This window comes from Centroberyx affinis, unplaced genomic scaffold (assembly GCF_046629955.1).
Source record: "Centroberyx affinis isolate AG114_WGS23_722 - 3 ecotype Tasmania unplaced genomic scaffold, CSIRO-AGI_Caff_v1 ptg003189l_1, whole genome shotgun sequence".
In the NCBI taxonomy this organism is placed as follows: Eukaryota; Metazoa; Chordata; class Actinopteri; order Beryciformes; family Berycidae; genus Centroberyx; species Centroberyx affinis.
Genome location: NW_027281232.1, coordinates 72,618 through 88,733, shown reverse-complemented (window position 1 = coordinate 88,733; position 16,116 = coordinate 72,618). Strand labels below are relative to the sequence as shown.

General features: G+C 43.0%; 1 protein-coding gene across 1 annotated transcript in view; it reads left to right on the top strand.

The window, feature by feature from the left end:
• The window catches only part of plch2a (phospholipase C, eta 2a), a 73,913-nt gene that overhangs the window by 53,057 nt on the left and 4,740 nt on the right, over positions 1-16,116 (top strand). Inside the window, exons 14-22 of the mRNA XM_071538042.1 lie at positions 1,484-1,572; positions 1,909-1,911; positions 2,438-2,620; positions 3,088-3,195; positions 3,382-3,506; positions 4,217-4,301; positions 6,664-6,810; positions 8,190-8,269; positions 12,779-13,163. Coding sequence (XP_071394143.1) covers positions 1,484-1,572; positions 1,909-1,911; positions 2,438-2,620; positions 3,088-3,195; positions 3,382-3,506; positions 4,217-4,301; positions 6,664-6,810; positions 8,190-8,269; positions 12,779-13,163 — 1,205 coding nt within the window. The remainder of the gene's footprint in view (positions 1-1,483; positions 1,573-1,908; positions 1,912-2,437; positions 2,621-3,087; positions 3,196-3,381; positions 3,507-4,216; positions 4,302-6,663; positions 6,811-8,189; positions 8,270-12,778; positions 13,164-16,116) is intronic.

Sequence of the window (16,116 nt, the reverse complement as noted above, 5' to 3'; positions counted from 1 at the left end):
TTTCTAGACTCACCACTTTGCTCCGACATTCAACAATCGTACAGGGACAAATCCATCATAGAAGAGGCAGAGAGGCCAATTTCTCCACCCACAGTATCCTCAGTAGTCCATAATGCAATGCAGCTGCAAGACATGTTGTGTTTTGAGTGATGGCCGCTACTTTAGCTTTTTCCCAACTGGAAACTCCCTAGCTTTCTTCCTATTACTATCACTATTGTTATTGCTCTCTCCACCTACATGTAAAAACTATGGAAGCCCATTTCCGCCAGTGTGATGAAAAAAACGGTCCTGTAAGTCATTATAATGAGAAACTTTATCAAAATAATGAGTTAGTATCTCAAAATAATGAGTTAGTATCTCAAAACAATGAGAAATTTTCTCAAAATAATGAGTTAGTATCTCAAAGATACTAACTCATTATTTTGAGAAAGTTTCTCATTATTTTGAGAAAGTTTCTCATTATTTTGAGAAAGTTTCTCATTATTTTGAGAACGTTTCTCATTATTTCGAGATACTAAGTCATTATTTTGAGATACCAAGTCATTATTTTGAGGAAGTTTCTTATTATTTTGAGATACAAAGTCATTATTTTGAGATACCAAGTCATTATTTTGAGGAAGTTTCTCATTATTTTGAGGAAGTTTCTCATTATAATGACTTACAGGATCTTTTTTTTTTCATCACACTGGCGGAAATGGGCTTCCATAAAAACCAATGGCTGATTATTGGGCAAGGTAACATTTTTTTTCACCAAACTGGAAATACAGCATTTTGCTGTGAAACCCTTCATCTAGTGATAGATACCATGCAGTGAAAATTGACTTGATCTCCATATGATCTTCTAGTCAATATGTAGATAAACATGGCACATCAGATACACCTAACTGGCTACCAGTCTTACTTTATGGCTCTCAATATTAAAAAGTAAACTATTTTTACTGTTTAACAGTTGGCTGACAGTCCAACAACTAAGATGACATCATTACTGGACTTGGATTGATATATGGGGGCGATATTGGCCTTTTATCAACAATCCGATGATCCAGTTTGTTTGATTACATATTGTACAATTGATCAATACTACACTGGTTGTCTATGGGAAGTCCTTAACTTGAATGAATTGTAATGCAAAATGAATGTAATGTAATGGATTCCACTTAAGTGTGCATTATCATCCTGGTTTTCAATGGAGAGTTTTAGTGTCCCATGGTCTAAATGCTGTTTCAGAGGCACCCAGACAAGAATAAAGTTCTGGTGGAAATGCTGAGTACTTAAAATATGATTGACTTGATACACAAAATATCTGTATCGGCCTTCAAAAGCCATATCGGCTGAAACATAATCACTACAGGCCAACAAAAACACAAATGCGTTTAGTCGTTTAGTTGATCTGTGCCATATGTTTTGACTAAGAGTCTATATAAATGTGCCCTGTTCTGTTGTTTCCATGTGAGAGTCATTTTTTAACCTTTTGACCTTTTAGGAAGAAGAAGACTATGAAGCTGTCCAGAGCTCTGTCCGACCTGGTCAAATACACCCGGTCTGTGGGCCTCCATGATATTGAGGCACAAGGTGAGCAGCTCCACCCACTGGGATAAACTTCTATCTGTAGCACTGTCAGCTTTTCTCATTCAAACAAATGGGTACCTTCATAATTGGCTTAGACGGATATATGGGTTTGCCGGTATATGGGGCTGATATTGGGCTTTTATAAAAATGTCCATCTCTGATAGGATGGATATGATGCAGTTTGCGAGTTGATCGCAAGACACATCTGGCCTCCCTCTCCCTGGGAGCGATTTCCCTCAGGGAGATTGTCGCCTCCCCTTATACTAAATGCTCAAACAAATCAGAACAAGCCCTACAACAAGCGTTCAAGCTCCACTGTCATGGAAATCACAAGGTTAGCTGGTAGACAATGTGACGTAGCTCAGCAATATTTGCCATTTGTGTGCGACATACTGAATCTGTTGGGGAGACGAGTGAAAACATCTCCTGAGAAGAGCCTTCAGTTATTTGTTTGTCTTTTAATGACTCGTCTGGCTTGTGAGGCTAAATCGATTCTAATGTGAAATTTTGATTAGATTTCAAGTACTCATAAATATTATTCTTACTCTTGGTTTTATCATGGGTTTCAGTGGAGAGTTTAAATGCTGTTTCACAGGCTTTTCCACCCTAACAAGAATACAATTCTGGGGAAAACACTGAATACTTGTAGTCTTGTTTATTTTTGGGTATGAAAATGGTCAAATATAAAGGCGCAAAGTATTGTCTCTCTGCAGCTTGGCCTTTAAAAAATCAGTCGAACCGTACTCGATAATAGCCTTTCAACTGAATGGCAAATCTAGAAACGTATCCCCCCCCCAATGCTACGAGTGCCTAGTGAAGAACATGAACCGGCCTAAAGTCCAGATGTCAACGTGTCGTCCTTTTGCAGCCAGCTGCAGCTGGCAGGTGTCGTCGCTGAGCGAGACCAAAGCCCACCAGATCATGCAGCAGAAAGCCACCTCCTTCATCCACTTCAACCAGCGGCAGCTCTCCCGCATCTACCCCTCCTCTTACCGCGTGGACTCTTCCAACTTCAACCCCCAGCCCTTCTGGAATAACGGATGCCAGCTCGGTACGACGGGAGGGGCGGGGGGGGGGGGGTGCTCTCACTCTGTATTCTGGCATCGACCCACAGAGTCTTTCATGTCTCCAGCTTGTTCAGAATGAGCAAATGTTGAAGATTTTGACTGGTACAAACAGAACAAATCACATTGCTGGTTACCTGTTAGGTTTAGAATTGATTTTTGAGGTTTTTAATGGTCACTTTTAAAGCACTGTTAGGTTTGAACCCAAGCCGTATCCCAGACACATATGATATATAACATATAATATGAGCCAAAGTCTAACTGAAGACTAAAGGTAACCAGGCTCTAGTCATGCTCTATCACTACTGATACCGCTAAACTACTAGTACTACTCTTACTACTTTTATTTGATTGTTAAAGCACTTTGCAAACAGTACTTCTTGCAGTCATTTTGAGTCAATTGCGTATTCGGCTAGTTCAGCCTAGAGACGATAATGAATTGATTTGATTTCAGTGGCATTGAACTACCAGTCAGAGGGCCGGGTCCTCCAGCTGAACAGAGCCAAGTTCTACAGCAATGGCAACTGTGGCTACATCCTCAAGCCCACCTGCATGTGCGAAGGTCAGCTCATAACACATGGATTCATTCATGTCATTTTTAACATAGGGATAGCATGGATATTTTGATTTTGCAGTCTCAAGCACTGTTCAGACATAAATTAGAGTACATACTAAAATGGGTTAAAATGGTCATATGTAAAGAGTGTTTTTATATATGGGTGTTTTCGTCCTTTCCTGTCCACCATAGGTGCCTTTAACCCCAATTTGGAGGACCCGCTACCAGGCCAGATGAGGAAACAACTGGTCTTGAAGATCATTAGTGGGCAGCAGCTGCCCAAACCCAAAGACTCCATGCTAGGGGATAGGGGAGAGGTAGGACACATACACACATCCTGGTATTGCTATACTTGTGAGGACCTAATATTGACTAGATTTATTCCCTAACCCCTAAACCTAATTGTAATCTTAACCCTAAATCTTAATCCTAAAATAACCTTAACCTTAATCCTTGCTAGGGATGGGACCACATATATCGGAATTCAATATATCGCAATGCCAAAATGCGATATATTGATATATATCGTGGGGCAGAAAATGTAATCGCAATTTTGCATTTTACTCAACTGTAGTAATCACAAATGAGACGGCCTCCACATCACAATCCATTAAAAATTATATTATATGCACTTTGTAATGACATTTTTCAATTGTTGTTTACATTCTAGCAAGCCCATGCCATCGCTAGAAAGATTTGTGGGTCAGAAATAAACATAATTCTGCACAGTTATACTTTGTTGTCATTGAACTTTTATTTACTACATCGTATCGTGGTTGTATCGGATCGGGAACCCCATATCGAGTATCGTGACATAAGCATATCGTCCCATCCCTAATCCTTACCCAAACCTCAACCTAATATTAATTCTAATCTGAACCCTAATCCCAAATCCTAACCCTAAACCAGCCCTTTGAAGAGGTGACGACCGGCAAAATGCCCTCATGGAAAAGTCATGGAATTTCACATCAGAACAACTAGAGTATTAAGTGACGACTTCATACTATGTCCTGCTTATGTCTGTCAGATCATCGACCCCTTCGTGGAGGTGGAGATCATCGGCCTGCCGGTGGACTGCTGCAAGGAGCAGACCAGGGTGGTGGACGACAACGGTGAGCTGGATGGAATTTGAATCAGTGGATATGTTTCCACACCAGAGTAACCCGGCTGTTGTCCATACTGTGGTTCAGGTCTTATTGAGAACTATCTGTTTCCATGAGGCTTTGATACTCTGTGATTGAATCTCCTTGTTACCATGGATAATCCAGTTAACAGAATATTCCCCCTCGCTCTTTGATACGTACGTACATTATCCCGCTTATTACACGGCTACTTACTAAAGAAATCAATAATTGACACAAAATATTGATTTAAAACTGATTTTATTGCTTCCGCTACAAAAAATAGTCCGTTAGATTCCACGGTTGGAACTGCGTCCATAGCAACGTAAACTCTGTAGCCTTCTTACCCGTCTTTACTGGGGACAGTTCAGCCATTAACCATGAATCGAAAGTTTCGTGCTCTCCAAATATATTAAAATGAATATTCGAAAAATCTTCCATGGTGTTTTCTGATGGAGTAATGGAAAGCTAACGTTTTTTTGCCACAGGGTGTCGCGAATGAGCTGACGTCGGTAAATTTAAATTAACCGTTAAATTTACCGGACTTCTTTCTGCGGATTGATATGATTGGACGTGTTCCTCCAGAGTCTATGATCAGAACTGCGTCCATAGCAACGGTCTGTTATTCATAGCAGCGGTCTGCTATTCAGAAATAACAGACCGTAGAATGCCGTAATTGACCAATCAGAATCGAGTATTCAACAAAGCCGTGTAATAATTTGGTATAAATACTGTAAACATTGAAGACCACAATCGAGATGAAGAGGAGCCTCCAAGACCACATTGCACCACATACACTGCCCCTCAAAAGTTTGGATCCACCTGATTGAATTGTATCTCAAAGCCATTTTAATCTAAAGGCTTATGCTTAAATGCTTGATTAGTTTCTTAGATGTTGATGCCTATATACAAATTTGCCTTTCCATCAAGGCAAAAGGCGGCTACTTTAAAGAATCTAAGATAGTTTTGATTTGTGTAACACTTTTTTGGTCACTGCATAACTCCATTTGTGTTATTTCATAGTTGTGATGTCTTTACCATTCTAAAATGTGGAAAATGGTAAAAATAAAGAAAAAAGTGGTGTGTCCGAACTTTTGACGGGCAGTGTAAACTAGGGCTGAACAATTAATTGAAATTTTATCAAAATTGCAATATGGCCTACTGCAATTTTCAAATCGCAGGAGGTGCAATATTTGTTAAAGGTGAAATGTGTGTCAAAATACCATTTTAAATGAAATATTGTGGTGCTGCAGAGATGTCCTGGCCTACACATCATATTCTACAGACTTAAGAAAACATCTTTGTTTGGTACAGATCCCCGCAGAAAATCACACCATAATCATTTTAATACGTTTTTCAATGAAAATGAGAATAATGATGTAAAAATGATCATTCCCTCTAATATCGCAAATCATATCGCAATTGCAATATCAGTCAAAATAATCGCAATTAGATTTTTTTTTTTCAAAATCGCTCAGCCCTAGTGTAAACCGTGCCGCTTCCTGTCCTCCCTCTCCCTCTCCCATCTTTGGCTTTACTTGAGAAACACGTCAAATAGATTTCAAAGACAGCAAAAACCAATTTAAATTGCATCGAATCGAGCCAAGCCTCCCCGTCTACAATTAAGCCTATTGCTTATTGTCTCTGTGCATGTTAACATAGCCAGTGTTTTGTTTGGACTGAATAAAAATGACATCCCAATAAAATTACACCCCCCCCCCCCCCGAAAGTGCCTTACACTACAATGAGCGAATAAACACGGCTAGCTGGCTCCTGTGGGAATTGAACCACACAGGATTTCCTAGTGTTTGTATGTGGTTTGTTGTGGTGTGACTGTGACATGTGATTAATGCATGTATGTGGTGGTTGGGAGCGATGCATGTGTTGAATATGACTCTGTCTATTCGTGTGTGTGTGTGTGTGTGTGTGTGTGTGTGTGTGTGTGTGTGTACACTCGAGCTATCTGTCTGTGCGGGTTCTGATGTATAATGGATGAGCTCAGCATGGGGAGATGTGCACAGGCAGCACCTCTCCGGCTGCTCACACACACACACACACACACACACACACACACACACACACACACCTGAATTATTCATGACTGCTGAGCTCGCTCTCCAACTCCCTCCTGGACTGTCCACTCTCTCTCTCTCCATCTCTATCACTCTTCCTCTCCCTCTCTCCTCAACTCGCCCCTCACTTTCCCTTCTCCCCTATTTGTTTCTGTCACACGCTCTCTCCTGCCGTCTCTCTCAATTTCTCCTCTCCTGTCCTCCCTCTACCCCTTTCTCTCCCCCCCCTCCCCTCTCCTCCTCCATCCCTCCATCCCCCACCCCCCCCCCGTCCCGCGCAGGGTTCAACCCGATGTGGGAGGAGACTCTGGTGTTCACCCTCCACATGCCGGAGCTGGCCCTGGTGCGTTTCTTAGTGTGGGACCATGACCCCATCGGTCAGGACTTCATCGGCCAGCGCACCATCGCCTTCAACAGCATGATCCCAGGTAAGGCACCGTAAAGCACCCCGTTCCCCACCCCCCCCGACCGGCGTTTAGACGGAACCGATCGATCCGCTCCCCCCCCCCCCCCCCCCCACCTCTCCCCGGGTCACGTTCCCGCACTGACCTCTAAAACCTTTTTTTTTTAGTGCCGTTTTTTGGACGTTTTTAGACTCTACTCAAGTGCCCGTTGAGTAAGATCTGATGCTTTATCGGTCCACAGACATGGAAATTCACTTTGGTGAGGGCTGCAGAGTAAGAGGAGTAAGGACTAGAGATGTTCCGATACCATTTTTTTTCCGATTCCGATACCTGAACTCGCGTATCGGCCGATACCGAGTACCGATCCGATACCAGTGCGTTTTTTTAACAGCTGTATACTACTAACCCTGTATGGATGTGATGTGATCGCTATCATTGTTGTATGGCTTGGCTCAGGTTAAACCCTTTGTAAAACATGAACAAATACATACAGAGAATGAATGCTATAGGACTTTATTATCTAGTTTGACAGTCAGTCATAACTGAAAAAGAACATAAATAAATAAATCTAGGAATAAATAACAATTCCTTTAAAAAAAACACAATTTAGTAAAATATATGAGATTTAAATTTTTAAATAGTACAGTAACAGTATAAATTTAGTATATAAGTATAGATTTCCGGGATGATCTGGGTGAAACTACTTTAAAGTTGATTTTTTTTTTTTTTATAAATTACGTGATATCGGATCGGTGCATAGACTCGCGTACTCGATACCCGATCCAGCATTTTAGGCTGTATCGGAGGCATTTCAGATACTGGTATCGATAACCGAACAACTCTAGTAAGGACACACTAGATTGGTTTGCTGATATACGGGGCTGATATTGGATTTTTATTTAAAAAATCAGATATTGTCCAAGTCAGCGGCGTCCACCTCTGATATGACGGATATGATGCAGTTTGACTGATTACATATTTATTGTCGAATTGATCAACCCTACACTGGTTGTCTATGGGAAGAATTGAACCTTAATTGATTCTAATGAGACATTTTGACCGGCAAACAAGTATGCACAGATATGTTTTATTATTACTATCATCATCCTGGGTTTCAGTGGAGAGTTTTAGTGTCCCATGGTCCAAATGCTGTTTCAGAGGCTTAGAATAAAATTCCGGGGGAAACACTGAATACTTTTAATATTTGGAATTTGACATGAAAGTAGTCAAATTTAAAATATACTCAATATCAGCTACCGGCCTACAAAATCCCATATCGGTGAAACCCTCGAACACACCGTATTTGGGGCTTGCATGTTGAAGTATCTCTTAGTTTCACTGCTGATTGACAACACTTTGAAACAAGATGGCATCTTTGATAATGCTTGCATGTTTGTCTGCAGGTTATCGCCACGTTTACTTGGAAGGTATGGAGGAGGCCTCTATCTTTGTTCATGTAGCTGTGAATGACATCACTGGTAAGGTAGGTACCACCGAGAGAGACGGCCGACTACTGCCAGCATGACTTCATAAAGATCTGCCTGTACACACACACACTTTCCAAAAAAATGACCACTTTCTGAAATCATATATCTTAAATCCCCAGTTGTTGTGAGATTGTTTGAAACTACAATCAGGGTCTGTTAATGAGCGCTAAAACACAAAAATGTCAGAACTATGCAGGGTTCCTCAAGTAATGGAAAACCTACAAAAGACATGGACTAGAATTAGTATTAGACTAGTATTTGGAACTGTCAGGGGGAAATAGCCCAATAGACCAGTGGTTCTCAACGTGGGGCCCGGGGACCACCAGGGGTCCTTGAGGGGGTTCCAGGGGGTCCCCAGCAAATTGATGAATCGTTAAACTTCACCATTATTTAATTGACAAGAAGTTAACACAATTAGAGAATGTAGAAGAATGACTGTTTTGGTCATAGTTTCACTGTTATCTCCCTACCTACAATAGAGAGAGTCATGGAGTTCTGGACAAATTCTCAGATTTGGGTCTGAGACACAAAATGTCATCAAATGGGGGTCCGTGGCCCCAATGTGGACTAAATTAGGGGTCCTTGATATGAAAACGGTTGAGAATCACTGCGATAGACCATCTGTGCGATCTGTGTGTTCCCATTGATTCTCCCATTGGCTGAATATTGATGTCGATCATTCCTCTAAAACCAGAGTTTCCTCCACTACTACCAGCTGACAAGAGCAAATGTTGAAAAAACACAAAGAAAATCAAGAAAAGAAGTTCCGAAATTGTTTCTCAGTTAATTTGGAAGTCATGTGAACAAATAGCCGTACCTCTGCTATGTTTTAGTTATATTGCTGCAGTTATGTGCATGGGAAACACTTCATTGGATAGTTTCACTAAATTTGGCTTCAGTGCAAGGTTATTATAGTTTTGCATTTTTCAATAGTTTTTATTTTTATTTCATTTTGACTTTTTGTTTTCAATTTCAGTTTAGTTTGAATTAGTTTTTAAAGCGGGTTTGCTAGTTTAGTTTTTATTTTTTGAAAATGCTTAGTTTTGTCTTTTTTGTAATATGGGGTATTTGTCAGGGGCGAGATTCAAAAATTCAAAATACTAGGCTTATGTACGAAATAAATTGACAAAGACGAAAACTAAAGACATTTTTTCTATAATTTTAGTTTATTTTAGTTAGTTTTGTAAACACACAATACTACGGAGCCCCTAAAGTCCCAAAAAGTGATATTTTTTTATCTTGTGCACACAAGTTAATTAACTTGTGGGAACAAGTTATTGTCTTGTACGCGCAAGATAAAAAAATATCACCTTGTGCGATATTTTTTTATCTTGTGCACACAAGTTAATTAACTTGTGGGAACAAGTTATTGTCTTGTACGCGCAAGATAAAAAAATATCACCTTGTGCGATATTTTTTTATCTTGTACGCACAAGTTAATTATATTGTGCGCACAAAATAAAAAAATATCACTTTTCGGGACTTTAGGGGCTCCGTACAATACAGTTTCAGTTAGTTATAGTTTTTTTGTAAAGCCTCGTTTTTATTTTTATTTCAGTTAACGAAAATGTTTTTTCACCCCTAGTTTTCGTTATTTCGTTAGTTTTCGTTAACGATAATAACCTTGCTTCAGTGCACAGGACACGAGTGCACAGCGAAACGAAAATGGGATCGCAGCAGATTAGATGTAATCATAGATTGTTATCGGCTTTGTGTATTATTGCAGTCATTTCTCTGTATTCTTTGGGCATACATAATGAAATCTCTGCCATCGACACACAGGCTTTCAGGAGTTTGATTTCAATGCTCTCAGCTGTCTTCAGCCACGCTGTAAAATGACCACTCTGTTGTTCGCGTTGTCTTTGGCTTTCAACTTCCTTTTCCTCCGCTGTTACTGTGCGTGTGCTTCCTCTCGCTCTTTCTCTCTCTCTCTCCGCCCCCCCCCTTCCCTCTCTCTCTCTCTTCTGCTGTCTTTCATCCTCCTCCTCCTCCTCCTCCTCCTCTGATTATTGCTCTCTTCCTCTGTCTTGTTTGTGATTTCAGTGGGCCCCTCTTTTTCCAAACGCTGCGTTTAGAGGCAGGAAATTGTTAGGAGCCCTGAAGCTGCCACTCAAAACTCAGGTGTAGTGAGACCCAATCGGCATCTTGCATGAGCCACAACCTCCCCCCCCCCCACCACCACCCTCTTTGCCACCTAAACGACCCCTCCCCCCCCACACACACACCCCCTTTTCGTCAGCCAATTGCAAAACATTCCAAAAAATAAAAAAGGCCAACTCATGCTTCACATGAGTTGTGAAGAAAGCTTGACCCCGCCTGCATCTTCATTGACCCCCAAAGTAGATCCAATGTCACTAACCTGCAGCATTAGAACAGAGAGAAGAGCAAGCGTGTGAGTCAGGGAATCTGCCAAGCTGCAATGACTTCTGTTTTTTGTTTTTTTTGCAGAGAGCATTTTTTTCCCCTTAACTCAGGAGTTTTTTTTTTCCCCCCAGCATACTGCACTGCAGTATCATATTGCGTCGCCCTTTTTTTTTTTTTTTCCCCGATCAATGAAAATCCCAGAGGACACCATTTCAACCACACAGTAACACCGATCTCCAAATCTTTTTTTTTTTATCTTTTGCACTTTTAAGGATTTTATAAGGTTTTTAAATCACGGCTCTATACAGTAGATCCTTTTTTTGGGGGGAGGGTTTTGTGAATGTAGCATTTTAGCTTTTATCAGGTTTTAAAGTGCAGTGCTTCAAGGCAAAGTTTTGTTCAATTTAAGCCGGTTTCACACTCCAGCTCAGATGGCGATCTGAAGTTTGTGGTAGCTTGGTAACGAGTGCATGTTCAGCTCCCTGTCTGACACATTCTGCAGCATTTAGCCCATTTTCTCCTTTTTCCACTCAACCAAAGACTTCTTTTTTTCTTCCTTTCTTGTCTTGTCTTTTTCGTCTGTACTGTCACTGCCTTGTTGACTGAACACATAGATGTCCCAGCAAACCATTATACCCAGCTGTCAACTTCTGTCGACTATTTGGATCTACTTCTTTCATATTGTTTCTGAAATGACATTGGGTTACTCGCATGCTTTGAAACACAAGTTTTCTGATGTCCGAGAAATGGCAAGGATTCTTGGGTAACGTATCCGATACCTTCACCCAGAAAAGCTCCAGTTGGCTGCAGAACACACTTAACATTTATGTGTGTTGGTTTGAATAGCGCTACAGATTGCCCAGTGTCATTTGTGAGAGTGGCTGTCAAAGTGCGATCAGTGTCACCGTCCCCACTCTGAATGTCTTCATCATCGTCCTCATCATCGTCCCCACCATTGTGACCTTTTACCTTGCCATGCAGTACTCAATGGCACAGGACATCTCCACACACTGTCTGCATACTCTGAATGTCAGACCAGTGAAAGTAACGCTTTCACGTAACATTGTAAATGCCATATATAAAGTTATGGTATCTTAAGCATGATTCAGTGTTGCCAGGATTAACAAGCACCAACAATAACAATTAACATTTTAACTTTGTAGTCTCCAAGCGCCTGCTTTCATAATTCCATCACACTAACGCACTGTTTCCTACGGGGATTACAGCTATACAGAATGCCTCGACCCTCAACATGTAACAACTTAGTTCACCCAAAAATGAAAATTCTGTCATCATCTCCTCACCCTCATGCCAGTTGAAACACAGGTGAAGTTTGTCCATATAACACACAGGGAGGTTGCCAGCACAACTTGGTAGCAGCCTTCTCCAAAACAACTGAAGTCAATGGGGACCTGTTCTTTAGAGTTCCAAAACCAAAACAGCCAAACAATCACACTGTGAATAGAAAGACCTATACACCATGATTTGCTGCAAATCAATCAGCTGTAGTTCAGATTTGCACTAAATGATGGTGTAAATATACTGTAGGTCTTTTTGGAACTCTGAAGAACTGGTCCCCACTGACTTCAGTTGTTTTGGAGAAGGCTGCTATGGAGTTGTGCTGGCAGCCTCCCTGTGTGTTATATGGACAAACTTCACCTGTGTTTCAACTGGCATGAGGGGGAGGAGACGATGACAGAATTTTCATTGTTGGGTGAACTATTCCTTTAACAGTGGCTAAGACCTTGAATCCAGACGGAATTCAAAGCCAGTCGGCATGGATTACAACTGAATAACCATTGTAATTATGTTGTGTTGTGACATTCTATCATATTGATAGGATGTGTTTATTACATTGTAGTATTGTCTGACAGTGTTATTGCAGAAAATGTCTTTGATAAATATGTGGATATTGACGTAATTAAGAGTTTTGAAACTAGTTTTTCAAGCACGTTCATTGTACAATAACTGCCCATTTATTATCGCAATAATGCAGTAACAACCACCTGCATTATGGCAAACGTTATTATTTTTTTTAAATGGGTGTCTTTTCTGAGGTTTCTTTTCACGAGTCTTTTGGTTTCTTAAAATTCATTGTGTGTGTTTTGACCATTTCATTCTGGTTCTCTGTGTTTTGTCAGGCCAGGGCAGCCAGCGGCATAAAAGGGCTCTTTCACAGAAACCCAAAGCAGGCTTCCCTGGACAGCCATGCTGCTGCACAGCGCAGCCGTAAGCACCCGTTCGGCGCCCACCTCCTGCGGCGCACGGCCAGCGCGCCCACCAAGGGCCAGCCCAAAGTCAAGAAGGGCTTCCCGGAGATCGCCATCGACACCAAAGACTACAGCTCGGAGGGCGCCAGCGAGGAGCGAGAGTCCGAGGACCGAGACGAGGCCGCCGCCGCCGCCGCCGCCGCCCAGCCCACGCCACCACGCCACCACAACGGGGACACACCGGCATCCCGTCAAGCCATGGGCCCCTGGGACCGTCCCGACACCAACGGGGCTTTTCACCCCGAGGAGGGCAAAGGTAAGAGCCCGCGCTTTGTTCCCCGGTGTCCCATGAGCGAGCCCCTGAAGCGGGCCGCTCGGCCGCGCTCCCAGGACCCCCCCCCGGACGCCAAGCAGGGCGTGTTCGCCCGCGTGGCGCTCAGCGGCTCGGGGAGGGTGGGGGTGTCTTCCAACTGCATCACGTGCGTCATCGGCTCCAAGGAGAGTCCGGAGACTGACAGGAAGTGCGGTGCGGAGGACAGGCAGGGAGATAGGGCCACAATGCGAGACAGCGAGAGACAAGAAAAAAGTAACCTCTCCTCCTCGACCGACAGGCAGGTTCAGCCAGAGCCCATAGCCAAGCCCCGGCCCCTAGCCGCCCAGCCAGACTCACAGCAGCCCCTACCCCACCTCAAGTCCCACCCGGAGGCCCAGTCCCAACACTCGGCCCAGGCCGTCTTCCGGCCCGTCGCCCTCCCCAGATTCAGAGCCCGGCAAACTCTGGGCGCCCACCACACCCGACCTCACTCTGACCCGTCAGAGAGGAACGCCCGGTCCTGCAGCGTTCCTCGTAGACGCTTCCCCAACACTGTAACGCCGGCCCCGACGCTCACCCCGGACCGCCGGACCGGCCTCCGTCGGCAGCAGGGGCCGCCCCCCGACTACGGCGCCGCGTACGGCTCCACCCTCGCCCCGTTCGCGAACGGTAACGCCGACGACGGCCTGTCGCTCAGCGGCGCCAGCAGCTGCGACAGCTTGGGCAGCCCGGGCTGCCTGGAGTCGCCCCCTATGCTGCCTCCACCCTCTGTCCTCGACAGCCGCAAGAGGGCTGTGGGCACCCTGCAGCGCGAGATGAACGCCCTGTTTGCCCAGAAAATGGAAGAGTTGCGCTCTAAATCCCCCATGTTCTTCGCTGGTAAGATGTAACCGACGCAGCCTTGCTTATCAGTCGCCCAGTACCTGCTGTAGTGGCTGTAGTGCGTCCTTTATGCAGATGATAGCTCTCCAGTTAGCCTCCATACATCGCAAGACCACTGGTTTTGTAGCACGTGCTGTAGAATGCGTCCCTCTGCTGTGTATCTCTTAATAGCACACCTTGTGATCCCATGTGCCCCTGATGATTTGACCTAAAATCTAGAGCCATAGTTTCTTAACCCGTCAATCTGTCCTAGTATGACCAGGTAGAATTGAATTTCTCATCAATTTGTTTCTCTAGCATTCACTTAAACCTCTAAAAGATATCAAAGAATATTTCAATTAAGTTGTTTTGCTTGCATTCTTTTGCCTTAAAAAACACCTGAACCCACTCACATGCTTGACAGATGAAAGAACTGGTAAGTGTATAACCCAAAATGAATAGCAATATTTTCCAGTTTAACTAGATTGCTTGATAAACGATATAGTATGCACTAATATCATTGTATAAAACCAAAGCAGCACTTTAAACTGTAAGCCTCAAATAAAGACCCACTTTACCAACCAACACTAGCTATTCCTACACCCCACTCTGCCCTAATGTTAGTACGATCATTATGTGATTGCTTTAAAGCCTTTTGGGAAAAAAGTTTGACCAATTTTGTTGCAAGAATCAAGCTTAAAGATCAGGTGAAACAATGTTTTGAGTGTTTAAGCGATGTACCTAACTACAAGCTTCTCCTTATGAATTCCTTATGAGATGGAACACAACAAAAAATTCTAAATAATTAAGCCAACAAGAACTTTGCATTTCAAAATAGCCTAAAAGTAATTTTTCTGCAGTCTTCCTGTTAAGTGTAGCTTGGTCTGTACTTTTTGTACATTTTGTTTGAAATCTCTTTGTGATGGGATGCTGTGCTCGGGGCTCCGAATCAAAGACAATGTGTATACAAATTCTGTTAGTTTGTCTTTGCCACAGATTAAAATGCTAAGAAAAAAACGCAATGGTCGGTGGAAGTATGGTGATAAAATCTGCTGACAAACAGATTCTTGTTCTTGTATTAAGTGTGAAAGTACAGCAGTATCCATAAGCACGCACATTTACACAGTTGCGTAATCTTACATTCAAATCTTGAAACATGCATGGTTTTGCATACTTCAGTACACTGTCTTATACCAAAGAAGCACTAGAAACTGCAAGCCTCAAGTAATGACCACTGGCCTGTCTGCTGGGTCCAGTAAAAGACGCCGTCCTCCTACTTCACATGACATGTTTCAGGAGCAGTCCACTCCCTGATAAACACCAGCTGTTCCTACCCGCCCCCGCTCTCCCCTAATCTTTCCAATTTCGTCATGTGATCGCTATCAATGTATCACAAGTTCAACCTTCTGGGGGAAAAGTATGTTTCAAGAGTTGAATTTAAGATTTCCCAGACACGTTACCAGTAGATCCCCGCAATGATCTTGGTTCTCTTTTCAAATGCTGTAATGTTTGTTCTCATGTAAATCTGGAAGGCAATCTGTGATGCTTCTCTTTTTTAATGTGCTTTCTCTGTCTCGTGCGTGGTTTCCTCTCCTCCTCTCTCCCTCTCTCCTCCAATTGTGCTAAACTCCTTTTTTTCTTTCCTTTCTGTCCCTTTTGCACGCTCTCTCTGTTCCTAGTGCAGAATTGAGGGGATGACCAGAGCCAGGTAAACAGTCGCACGCCTCCTGTGCACCTTGCACCTTCACACTTCTTCTCCATCTGCCAGCCCGCTTCCTTCACGACCCGTATGTCACCGCTCTTGTTCTCCGCGAAACGCCGGGATCGAGCGTCTATATTCCACTCCCTTTTCTCTTTTTCTGACCCTGCACTAACTCGATACGACATTAGTGGAAGTAATGAGGGCACCATGCCAGCTTTGGTTTGTTCACTCGGTTCACATCAGTGTACAAGGGTGCAGAGCCAGCCGGGGTCAGAGTACACTTGTGGAAATACTTGGGATTCAGTTTGGCTCCACTATAACCGAATAAGCTCTAGAATTCATGAAAGCTTGTAATGTGTACAATGTATACCATTTTCCATTGTGTTATGGGAA